Source organism: Capsella rubella, unplaced genomic scaffold, assembly GCF_000375325.1.
Source record: "Capsella rubella cultivar Monte Gargano unplaced genomic scaffold, Caprub1_0 scaffold_7, whole genome shotgun sequence".
In the NCBI taxonomy this organism is placed as follows: domain Eukaryota; kingdom Viridiplantae; phylum Streptophyta; class Magnoliopsida; order Brassicales; family Brassicaceae; genus Capsella; species Capsella rubella.
The window spans coordinates 4,331,010-4,343,964 of NW_006238917.1; the positions used below are offsets into that span (position 1 = coordinate 4,331,010).

At 34.5% G+C, this 12,955-nt stretch overlaps 2 protein-coding genes across 4 annotated transcripts; one reads left to right on the forward strand and one right to left on the reverse strand.

Annotated features, from left to right (window-relative positions):
• The first annotated feature begins 1,030 nt into the window (after positions 1-1,030).
• On the forward strand, positions 1,031-4,433 carry LOC17878303 (ATP-dependent 6-phosphofructokinase 1). Of its 3 annotated transcripts, XM_023777985.1 has the most exons (14): positions 1,031-1,171; positions 1,500-1,637; positions 1,848-1,894; positions 2,033-2,072; positions 2,161-2,223; positions 2,305-2,442; positions 2,532-2,690; positions 2,778-2,831; positions 2,895-2,963; positions 3,062-3,191; positions 3,280-3,548; positions 3,639-3,681; positions 3,759-3,913; positions 4,038-4,433. In XM_023777985.1, exons 2-14 carry the CDS (start codon positions 1,530-1,532, stop codon positions 4,182-4,184), a joined length of 1,422 nt encoding a protein of 473 aa, XP_023633753.1. In that variant the 5' UTR covers positions 1,031-1,171; positions 1,500-1,529; the 3' UTR covers positions 4,185-4,433. The 3 variants fall into 3 exon arrangements, with proteins under 3 accessions (XP_023633753.1, XP_006285234.2, XP_023633754.1); XM_006285172.2 differs by lacking the exon at positions 1,031-1,171 and having other exon boundaries at positions 1,185-1,637; XM_023777986.1 differs by lacking the exon at positions 1,031-1,171 and having other exon boundaries at positions 1,524-1,637; positions 1,799-1,894.
• On the reverse strand, positions 4,434-6,985 carry LOC17880852 (glutathione hydrolase 3). Its single transcript, XM_006283265.2, has 5 exons — positions 6,745-6,985; positions 6,272-6,606; positions 5,167-6,189; positions 4,932-5,069; positions 4,434-4,846 (listed from the first exon to the last, which is right to left on the reverse strand). Exons 1-5 carry the CDS (start codon positions 6,857-6,859, stop codon positions 4,565-4,567), a joined length of 1,893 nt encoding a protein of 630 aa, XP_006283327.1. The 5' UTR covers positions 6,860-6,985; the 3' UTR covers positions 4,434-4,564.
• Positions 6,986-12,955: the final 5,970 nt, after the last annotated feature.

The following is a 12,955-nucleotide window of genomic DNA, read 5'->3' on the forward strand; positions in this document are numbered from 1 at the left end:
TTTTGAATAAAACATATAGATGCTTATGATTGCCTCTTTGTCTGGCTATTATCATATCTTTTGCCATAATTATTTTTCTTATGTTTTATATAACTCTAGTTTTTTCTTAAGATATCTTACGAACATATATAATGCGAGCTTCTATCTATGTAGATCATCTTTAATATTGATATTTTTTGGATTCTAAATGAAGAGATAATTAAGACACGCACAACAAAAAACAATTTTAGGTTTATTCATCCTAGCTAGCTTTGATTGTAAAAGGTTACAAATGTATAATATTCTAGGAGATATTAATCGATTTAATACCACAAACATATAAACCTTTAAATGATGGTAGATATTGTTTCAGAAATAACTTCAAATTAAATATGTATTCTACAAGTGTTCATAAGTCTTTTACAGTTGTACATGAAAGATCTTTAGAACATTGGCAAATTACTGTATATGGCTGTTTCAGAAAATAAATGGGCTTGTGAGATTCCATATTTTATGGCCAACTTAAATCATATGGGAAACTCTATCTTATATGGGCCGGACTTACTAGTTTTTTCCCTCATTGTCTTTATTCTTTTTTTACTCTTATTCTCTATCAACACAAAGTACACAACAGTCTCACTCAACACTGTCTTACTCTTACATAATATGAAAGTAATGTATTGAGAATTCGAACACAAAAGTCTTGCTCAACAAAATAACATTTCTTTTATATACACAAAAACTAAACCTGAAAACTATACTCTCTATAAAACGAAATGAACTTGACCATTTTATGTGAAATGAGAAACATGCCGGGGTAAGCTAAGCATAGGCATACTACATGCCATATCTTAAAACTTTCTATAAGAAGAAACCTAACCCCAACAGCCAAAACCTCACCGACTCCAATAAAAAATATCAGAACCAGTCTCTTTATTAATACATACACCCCAAATCTTTCAACGAATTTTAAATATAGCCCTTCAATGATTGAATTGGTCAATTTCACTCCCAACCCTCTTAAATGATCCTTTTGTCTTGAATCTTCTCTTCTTTAAAGCAAATAAACCCACAAACACATAGCCACTTGTTCACTATCTTCTTCTTCTTCATCCAAAACATTCACCACAACCCCGTGATGGCCTGATCTGCCTTCCTCCTTCCACAGTTCTTGTTTTCAATTTCTTCAAAGGTGAATGCTTTTTTTAATTTTTCTAAAGTTTGCATTTTTATTGTTTTTGTGAAAATAAAAAATTAGAAAACTGAAGTCAAACACTCTGTTCCATTTTTGGGTTTCTTCTCTTCTAAATAAAAAACAATGGGTGATAACAACGTTTTCTCCGATCTTCCATCATTGTATGGATTCTTTTAGATTCCGATCATATTCAGGTGGTACTAGTACGGCTTCTGAAACCGATCATCATCAATTTGGGTTGCTAATCCCTACAATCAGTAGGAAATATCGTTCATTGAGCTTCGATTCGGGTCTCCGTTTGATTGTTTCGCTTTCTGACAATCAGAGGATTGAGTCTCCGACAAGAAGGTTGGTTATGTCATCTTCTGTCCCAAACTCGGAGAACCGGAAGATCGTCACTGGTCCCGCCGGTTATATTCTTGAAGACGTTCCTCATTTCACCGATGACTTCCCAAATGCTCCTGTACGTTTCTGGCTTTTTCTATTTTCTATCCTTATATGTGTGTTCTGTATAATGCGAAGCGGGAAAAGAGAAAAAAGTCTGAAACTTTTACATGATTATGCTTTTAAAGTTACCATTTTTAAATAGCTTTTTAATGTTTCCTTTGTTATTTCAAGTTGTAGTGATTTCTTCTCTGATCGGTTATTTGTGTCTTGCCATGTGATGCTGCAGACATATCCAAATCCGTTACAAGACAACGCTGCTTACTCAGTTGTTAAGTAAGTTACCGTTTTGTTTGCTTGCTTACTACTACCTCAGGGAACTTAAGTTTCTATAATTGTTGATTGAATCATCATCTTATTCGAATTCAGAATGTGTTAAGCTTCTTAATTGATTAAAATCCAATGTGTTTTCAGGCAGTACTTCGTCGATGAGGATGACACGGTTCCTCAAAAAGTTAGTAAAAATAGTCTCTACTATAGCCATTACCATTTTGATTATACTGTATCTCATTAATGAAGATTCGGGTTTCGCACCTTTGCAGATAGTTGTTCATCCTGATAGTCCTAGGGGAACACATTTCCGCCGAGCTGGACCACGTCAAAGGGTATATTTATGTCTATGATAACCTGAAGAGTGTATGTATGCTTAAGTAGGTGAACGTTGATGGAATATTATGTTTACGCAGGTTTACTTTGAGTCGGATGATGTTCTTGCTTGCATTGTTACTTGTGGTGGTCTGTGTCCAGGGCTTAATACTGTGATCAGAGAGATAGTTTGTGGATTATCTTACATGTATGGTGTCAAGAGAATCCTTGGAATTGATGTAAGTCCCATCGGTTTAGTTATCACTACAGCAATGCTCTCAATTTTCTTATTCAGTATATAAATCTTGAGATCAATTGTGGTTTTCAGGGAGGTTACAGAGGATTTTACGCGAGAAACACAATCCATTTAGATATAAAAACAGTGAATGATATCCATAGAAGCGGAGGAACCATCCTTGGGACTTCAAGAGGCGGTCACAACACCACCAAGATAGTAGATAGTATTCAAGATCGTGGAATCAACCAGGTTTGTAGTTTACTTAACTCAACAATGAATCTGCAGAATTACATTGAAATGATGCAAACATGCTTGTCTGGTTTGCAATTTTACCAGGTTTATATAATCGGTGGAGATGGATCACAGAAAGGAGCAGCTGCTATATTTGAGGTAAGCAAAACTTCTTCTGATCAATACAGTTGGTTGATATATATCTAATGACTGTCTCTGCAGGAAATTAGGAGACGCGGGCTTAAAGTTGCGGTTGCTGGAATCCCCAAAACAATTGACAATGATATTCCTGTAAATATTTTTTCCCCAATGGTTTGAAATTTTAAATATTGTATGGTAGTTTCTTATGGTTGTATAATATAATGAATGTTTACTCTTTCTTAATACAGATTATCGATAGATCATTCGGGTTTGACACAGCTGTAGAAGAGGCTCAACGTGCTATCAATGCAGCCCATGTCGAAGCTACAAGTTTTGAGAATGGCATTGGTCTTGTGAAGTTAATGGGACGGTACAGCGGTAAGCAGTTTCCCTACACTAGATAGTTTTCACCCAAGTTAAGTTGAGCAGTGAAGAGATGTTTACAGATTTTCAAGGGTTTTTGCAGGATTCATTGCAATGTATGCAACTCTAGCAAGCCGAGATGTGGACTGTTGCTTGATCCCGGAATCTCCATTTTTTCTTGAAGGCCCAGGCGGGCTTTTTGAATTTATTGATAAACGGCTAAAAGAGAGTGGTCACATGGTGATTGTAATTGCAGAGGGTGCGGGACAAGATTTGTTGTCTGAAAGCATAGAAGAGTCCAAAACTCTCAAAGATGCCTCTGGAAACAAACTTCTGCAAGACGTTGGCCTATGGATCTCTCAACGGATCAAGGTTAACGTATTGGTTTTTTTGTAAAACAGAGGATTTTCTTGATAAAAGACCAAGAAATTGATTTGCTTTCTTATATCTCTTCTTATGCAGGATCATTTTGCCAAGAAGATGACTCTTAACCTCAAATACATAGGTATATAGATATCTTATGAGTTTTCTTTTGTGCATGTCTGCTGAAAAATGATAGATAAAGATATGTTTTCCTTTCAGATCCAACATACATGATACGGGCTGTTCCGAGCAATGCATCAGACAATGTATGCTGTACGCTGTTAGCTCAAAGTGCGGTCCATGGAGTGATGGCTGGTTACAATGGCTTCACCGTTGGCCTTGTCAATGGCAGACATACTTACATTCCCTTCTATGTGAGTCTCAAAGAATCAAAAGTTTTTGTTTTTAAGCCTGTTGTTGGCTGAAGTACCCATTGTGAATCAACCTCAGTATCTCTTACATTTATCGATGTTATAACATGGTTTGCATATCGTGCAGAGGATCACTGAGAAACAGAACAAGGTGGTGATCACAGACAGAATGTGGGCGAGGCTTTTGTCTTCAACGAATCAGCCAAGTTTTATGAGGCAAGACAGGAGTGAGTCAAACCAGAAGGCTGGTGAAGCAGGCACCATGGAATGGTAAACAACATTATCTGCAAAAACATTTATTTGTGTTCCACTTGAGAGGAGATATTTGTTTGGGAAGTAAGGTTTCTTTATTTGATCGAAGCTTTTCAAGATGTTTTATAATATTCTTCAAGCAAAGAAAAGAGAGAGATATATAACTCCTTGTGAGAATAATAATGTAATAACTCTTAGTTTTGATTTTACACGCTTCACCAAACTTGTAATTTACAATCTGTAATCAACCTATCTATACACTTGTGATCAATATGGTAATGATACCGCCTAGATTTTTCCCACCAAATTGTTTTGAATTTTATACATCTTTAATCAACTTTACATGATAGGAAATGAGGAAACCTTAGTTCTGCAAACTTAATGACTGATATTACAATTGAATCAAACTGCAGCTGGTTTCCCATCTTTTCGAGGATCACTAACTGCAGTGAGTAAGCCCTTGACTTGTTTCGATTTCTTTCCAATCTTCCTTCCAATTTCAATAAACATTTCTTCTTCGTCTTCCTTGAAACTTTGAACAATAAGTTGAACAATAGCTTTACCTGAGACTGCATTGACTTCATGTCCCCTCTCTGCTAAAAACATCTTTGTATCTTCTGTAAGCCCTATGTAATCGCCATTGATCGCCGTGAAGTTCTCAAATTGAACTACATTCGGTATCAACTGCAACAACAACAACCAAAAAGCCGTGAGTATGTATTTTATTGTGAATGTTAGTAACAATCAGATGGTTCTGAAATATGCATACCCTATGGTAAACTCTTGCAGTCTCTACCGCTTCTAATGGTTTCATATTCAACACAAAGCAATTAAGGAACACTTGGAGCACCGCCGGAATTATATTCATTCCGCCAGCTCCTCCAAGCGCCGCCACCAACTCACCATCCTGCGATAAAAAGCAGTTGCAGGTTTTCATGGACCGTAGTAAGATCTCGTTGTATGAGTTATAAAACAGGAAAGGTAAATAAATATTGATGGTAAACCTTGGTGACTACGAGAGGAGTCATGGAAGATAAAGGTCTTTTGTTTGGTTCAATGAAATTTGTAGGTGCAGGAGGAAGCATGTCAGAAGTGATTTCTGAAGGTACCGAGAAATCATCCATCTCGTTGTTAAGTACAATTCCTGTGGCAGGTGATAAAACCTTGGCACCGAAAGAGTAATTTACGGTTGTGGTCATTGACACGGTGTTTCGGTCTGCATCCACAATGCTGAAATGACTCGTCCCCTGGTCCCTGAGTTGGCTCCACCTGTTCAAATAGTACTCGGGTGGGAATGTTGTGTTGTCGAAAATCCTCTTTCGGATTTCTTCCGCGTGAGTCTTGGAGAGCATTTGGTTCATAGCGTTTGTTATGTTAACGAAGTCAGGGTCTCCAAGATCCATCCGAGCTGCAAACATATGTTTTGTTGCTTCTATCAATCGGTGCAGCCCAAGATCTCTTCCTGAAGCAGTGTAAAGGCTCGAGTAACTATCCAGGATATTCATAACCATCGAAAAACCGACTGTACCGCCTGAAGGAGGCGGCATTCCATGAACCGTATAACCAATGACATCAACAGACATTGCATCAGTAACTCGGACTTTATAACTTCTTAGATCATCCATTGTTATGATCCCACCAGCCTTTTGCACATCGTTAACAAGCTTCTCGCCTACTATCCCGTTGTAAAACGCTCCCGGTCCTTGCTCGGAAATAGTCTCAAGACTCCAAGCTAGTTCCGGGTTATAGCAAGTATCACCGGGTTTCAAAACCTGTCCATTTCTTGAGTAGACACTCCGCAAACCCGGATCTTTAAGTATGTTAGAAGCTTGGCTCGCTATAGCCCGTCCTAGATATGGACGCACCACGAAACCGCCTCTGGCCAACTCGATAGCCGGCTCGAAAAGGGGTTTCCAGGGGAGACGGCCATACCGTTTCCAAGCCTCGTAAAGTCCAGCTATCTCTCCTGGAACTCCCATAGATAAAGCGCCAACGGACTTCGCACTCAAATCGTTCTTATACATATCCTGAATCAGTTCACAAGCTTAACACATTATCTATCTACTTATATAGGTAAATCAAGAAGGATTTGTGAACAAAACGTTAAACCTTAGAAGCAGCTAAAGGAGCAGTTTCTCTCATGTCAAAAGCCTCAGCCTTGGAATCTATCTGCGAGCTAACGATCAAGAAAGCTCCACCACCAATTCCACTCGACATGGGATTAACAACACCCACACATAAACTAGTAGCAACGGCTGCGTCAACGGCGTGGCCACCTCTTCTAAGAACAGAGGCACCAATCTCAGAGCAACGACCGTCGTCAGCGGCCACAATACCATTCTCCGATTCAACCACGTCACTAACGGTTTCATGACTAAGCCTATGATCATCAATCGCTTGTCTTGACAACAAAATCCTAATGTTGTTGTCACTAAAGCTAAAACCTATGAAAATGTTCAAAACACATAACAATCAGAGAACTAGTCGAGTAGTAAAAAATCATTAGATTAATAGGGTCATATGAGAACATAGTATAATTGTTCGTCAGAGTAGTGGAAGTAATTATAAAGACAGAAACAAACCTGAAATTCCGACGAGAACCAGAACCAGTAAAAGAGCAACCTTTAGGAGTCTGCTCTGTCTCTTCTTCTGCTTCTCTCCTCCCAAAAGAAGAACGGCGATGGTTTCTCGACTCATCTTCGATCTCTATCTCTTTTCTCTGTCGATCTAGGAGAGAAAGAGTGTCAAAATAACATATAATTTTTGGTTTTGGGCGGTACAGAAAAAGAGAAGAAGAAGAGAGAGAGTAGAGTGGATTCCAAGCTGGTCTATTTGTTTTATAGACTTGAAAAAAAAGAAGAGATAATATGATATAGTTTACTAAGTTTGTGATTGGAGCAAGTCTGATTAGTTTATAACTTAATATTTTTAAACATTATCATTGGTTACACGCGATAACGACAAAATTTATGTATACTCGTTACATGATATCATCCAGATTTAAATCCTTATTAAAAGACAAGTCAAATTTATTTAATTTGTAGTGTGATTAGCAAAAAATATTATTAAAATACATTCAATAATTAAATAAGAAAACAAGTCGTTGGTATAATATTTTCTTGTTCATGAATAATCTTTCATTCTTCTTTAATTTTGTAGTGTATATTAAGTTATTAACCCGCTCACTTAGACTTTAGAAAATAACAGATATTTTTATTTTTAAAAAAATTTGATAAGTTTTGCAAGTTATCTTCTTCTAACTACATCACAGTTTCTTCTCTTATCCACTTCCTTTTTTTTTGGTTGATTAATCTGTATTAAATATACAAATTTCAATATATTAAATTCACTTATTTTGTAATCCAATTGTATTACATTGCGTACAAGAAAAATTGTTTTAAAAAGACTTGTAAAAAAGAAGTGCGGAAAAAAGACTTTTTCATCAGTGTCTACTCGAACGAATCAACGAACCAACCATATATACAAAGCTCAAGTGAGTCAAATGAATATTTCAAAGATGAATATATATATACTTCATAATTCACTCACTCGTCTTCTCAGTACTTTTGTGTCTTTATTGCCATTTTTGTCCCAAACTAATTATGTGCATAGATACATAACATAAGTCCAAAACAAAAGCTTTCATGGGGATAGCGACGAAGATAGTGAGTTTGCTTACGTACACAAAAGATTGAAAAAGAAACTTCACCAGAGATCGACCATTCACGTCTCCCATCTCGTGACCTCTTTTTGTAATACGACAAAGCAAAATTCTTATTGGTAGGGACGTCTACACTTGCGTGTTTTATAAATGAGTAATACAACTTTACTAGGCTCTTAATGGACCGAAAACTTTAAGATTCTTCTACTCGTTGTTGTTTTAAAAATGGGTTTTTTTAATGGGCCTGAGGGATAAATTATCCACGATGTCATGTCCTTTAGAACAACGAAAAAAAGAAAGTTAAAGGCAGTAGAGCAAAGAAAACCATAAACAGTGAGAATCAGATCATTTAAGAACTTAGATGAATTTGTTAATGGTTGAATAATATCGAAGAATAATAGTAATCAGATCCAAATCTCTACGCCTTTACTGTTTACTCTCTCTCTGCAGTGCCCAATTATTTTGGCTATGTCCCATTCATTACGTTTTCCTGATCATCAGAGATATTTGATTAGTTTTCATTATTACTAGTATGTATGTAATACGTTTTTTTCTATTATTTTTCTGTTCTTTTGCACGATGTTACACATCTCCAAATCCCACTAATTCACTTTGTCAAATCATTTATTTTTTTTTGACGACAAAACTTTTAAATGAAAAGAAAAACAAAACTTTCAAAAGAGCTTCACCGTCCAATTTTATGTCGAAACATTTACAAGGTTTCCAAGCAAATATTCGTTTTCGACTAGTTAGGATCAAAAGATGAAATGACGTAAACACTTGTAGGAAGAAAAAAACAAATGATTTGAGAAGTTTTCTTGGAAAATGTCATTCAATTCATTTTACCGACAAAAACAAATTATATAATGTTAGAATATTCACCGCTTCACTCATTAGTAAATAGTGTGTGATGTGATAATAGAATTTATGATGGTATATTATTATGGATGGATACCATTAATTATGTTTTCATTTCCTATTCAGACTATTAGGTATTATCAATTGAAGTGAAATGGAAGGGACATGATGATTTGGCTCCATGCTCTCTTCTTTCTTTAAATTAAATTATTTTGTATAGGCAATTAAACTAAAATGTAGTATAGTAGTAGCCAAAAGTATTAAATAGTTAACAAAATTTATGTTGAAAGTTGAAACTATCAAACTAATATCATTTGCACACACACAAAAAGAAAGAAAAAAAAAATCAAACATGGTAAAAACTGAAACAAGTCAAATATATTCTTTTGTTTAGTCGACAGATCAAATCACTTAATCACATATCCACCAGATCACCACCATAACCATGAGACCATGCCACCACCATTGTTGGGGTCACGTCGACGCTGCCACGTGGAAAGATACTAAACGAGTATGTGATGTCACTGAGCAAAGGACACGTCAACTTGGTGGTCAAAGACACCCATAAAGACTCTGCCACGTAACAATTGTCCGTACAATTTCGTGAATATATTCATTCTTCTTACAACTATTTTCCCCGTAAATATTTTTTGTTTTTTGTCGGGACGTGGAAAGTGAAAATTTTTGGTACCACTGTGTTTACCGTAAAAAAAAGACACGTGCTGCAAGATCACGACACGTAGTCGCTAGGTGATCGGTGTCACGTGACCTTTGAGGCAGGTCATGTGAATTTTTGATTTTCATCCCCTATTAGGTAATTAGAGAATCTGACAACTTAGTTTAATTATATTCTCTATAACCAGATAAAGTAATTTTGCTAATTGAAGACTTTATTACCAAATATATTCGGATTCGATTGGCACTACTATATGATATTATTCATACCTCTACGCATGTAAAAAAATAAACCGATATTTTTGGAATGAAGTTTTCTGTTAAAATCACATGCAATATTCTTCTTACATTTTTACGTGGTTACATTATATAATATATAAGTGAATAATGTTTTAAGAAATTACTAGGTTCAGTTTTCACGTCCACGTTAAACAGCGGGTGAGAAAAACTATTGCTTTATAAAAGTCACAAAATTTATAAGAAATATGGGTAGAAATATTGTGGATAAGACCAAGAGAAGAAATATTGGTGACTCTCTATCTAAATCAAAGTTGAGTAATTAAGGGAGGGGAATAAAGGGGATCACGTAGTTGTCATGATCGTGGGATCGATATATATATATACATTTTATAAAGAAAAATAGTTATATATTATATGTTTGGTGGAATCATATATATAAACAAAAGAAAGTATTAAATTTGAAGCGTAATGAACGGTGGAGATGGATGGGAGCATGCATGCATGATCCCTCATGCTTCCTTAAGAGGTGGCATTGTTATCATGTGTGGTATCGACGCGTGTACGTATATACATTCTTTACGTCCTATCACATGCACAAGCTCCTTTCGCCCAGAAGACATATAATTGGCGTCCTGTCTTCAGACGTTATAAAATGGTTTACACAATTTGTTTCCTAATATAATCGCTTTGATCGTAACGAAGCAAATGATCTGATTTGGGATATGAAGGCAGCAACACACCATGCTCAATTGTAAATCGTACGCTGTAACAAAATCCTTCAATTAATTCCAATAAAACAAAAAAATTTGGAGATTCTCATGCATAACACTTCTCAGTAAACAAGAATATGATAAGACTATATATACATATATTCTTGTAATCTTGTTTTGGAGTTGTTAATTTTGTTAAGTTCATTTTATTAAGATTGTTTATTAGTTAATTTATAGGTACGACCCTAGCCTAATCACAACATATAAGGGGGCAATGAAAGAAAATATATAGATCAATAAAAGGGGCAATGAAAGTACAACCATGTGCATGCATTGTTGATACTTACTAGTGATATTGCAATCAAATTGGGAATATATACTGTTGTGTTGTTTGGTTGAGATGCTCGAAAGGGAAGTTCTATACAGGAAAATTTATTATACTATATGCACAAATGGGAGACAAAGATGTTTGATAACATCACAAAGAAAAAGAAGAAAAGTGAAAGTACTAAATTATATTGACATCTTAAAACTTGTGGCTGAGAGAGATTACAAATTGTGGAATTTGGGGGTCACATGGTTTCTTTTCCATCTAATTAGATATAACTCCTAGTTTCCTACACTCAAATTGTAACTCCTGTTTTAGCTACGACAATTAGCAATTTTGTAGTATAATTGTATTAAATGTTACATACGGAAACCGATAATAAATAATTGTAACCACACCAGTCAACATGTGTCGCGATGTAGTTGCCTCCCCATGCATGCCTGATCCCTTATTTTAATATCAAAGTGACATTAGCTCAATATTTTTTTTACTTAGCTAGCCTAACTAAACAACTATAGCGCACCTACTTTCTTCGATCCTTGTGGTTACAGTTTTTTTTTTTTAATTTGATCAGAGAGTATTGCAGTTGTTATACACGAACTTCTTACTACATTTAATGAAGATTAAAGAACCTAATGCCAATTTGTAATATCTATCTCTAAAAGTAGTTTAACAGTAGACCATGTATTATTTCTCATTTACACAAAAATAAAGTTCGAGTTTAGTCTAGAAAATGCAATATAAAAATTTATTGTATGAATATTTACATGTTAAATGATTCAAATTACTTTTGTTGATTTATAACTATATATATATATATATGAAAATAATTATTTCGATTACTAATACAAGAAATACGTATATATATATATATATATATTAATTTGTCTATGTATTTTTCTATTCTATGGGCAAAATATCTCATAAAACTACTAGCTAGTATTAGACAAATAAAGGTAAGGCTGCCAAACGTAAATGTCGAATAAATAAATATCTAAGCCAGCGAGTAGAAATAAAAAGTGAAGTAAACTCTAAACTATACATAAGTTTTTTTGAAGTCCGCATTTCAATTGGATCGCAATTGTGCAAGTTGATGAGAGAAACTAATGTTTTAAAAGAAGCATTAATGAGTGTTACATACATACATATGTTCTGTCTATACTAATCTAATATATATAAAAATCAATTCCAATCAAAATTATTACACAATACAATTTTCATCAGCCTCGACCGTAAGAGCTGCGACAATAAAGATATTTTTTGGTCCGTACGTAGACGATGGGTCTCATAGGTTCAGTGACTAATGAAAACGAAGGCATCGTGTCTTGTGTGTAAAATCTTCACTATCTTCCAAATTAAAAAGATAGATAAAATAATTGCTCTCTTGAATCGGATGAGCTACACGTTTTTTTAGATATTTGCAACCTGTCTTCTTCGTTTAGATCTAGGAAATATTCTTATTCTTGATTTATATATATTTCTGGTCCTCATAACCATTTTTAATACTAATATAAAATATGTTATAAGGGGGAAAAAAAATTTGGTTGAAGGGTTTGGACTTAAAAAATTCAGTTTATTGGAACACATGTATAGTCTACAATTCTCAAACTGTAAACTAAAAGAAAAAACAACTACAATTTGTAGTATTATATATTCTTTCATCATGTTAATGTCACCATTCTCATTGACTATATCCAATTTTTCTTAATTGAAACGTAAGTTTGATAAACATTTTTTAAACATTTGATATTGGTGTTTTTTACTGGTAGTTTTGCTGATACTTTACTTGATGCATATATTTTCTTTTCTGTTCGTAGATTTTGGTTTTCTATCTTTTTATGTTTTCTCTCTAATCACTATTGTAAAATTGAACATACAGTATATATAAAATTTATGATAAAAGAAAATAATAGCTAAAAAGAACAAAAAAAATGAAAAAATAAGAGAGTTGGATTTGTATGGGGGGGGGGGGGATATGGAATTGCTTCCAAATTTAGCAAAGTAAACATAAATGGTTTTTGCTCCCTTTAATGTCTTTAAACGTTATTCCAAATTTGTTCCAACATGTCTTCTTCATCCGACACATCTCTTATCCTATCCAAAAATTTGGTACTCGAATTTTCGATTATTAAGTTAGATATTTTTTTTCTTTCTTGATCGTGATAATACTACCATTTTAATTAAAATGCATTATCTCCAAAGATTTTGTTGCTATATAAGTGATACAAATTACGACGACTTATTTACTAAGATCAAAATAAAAACTAACCTTTTTGAGATTATTATTTTACTTTTATGGATAAGTATTACGATTATTAACT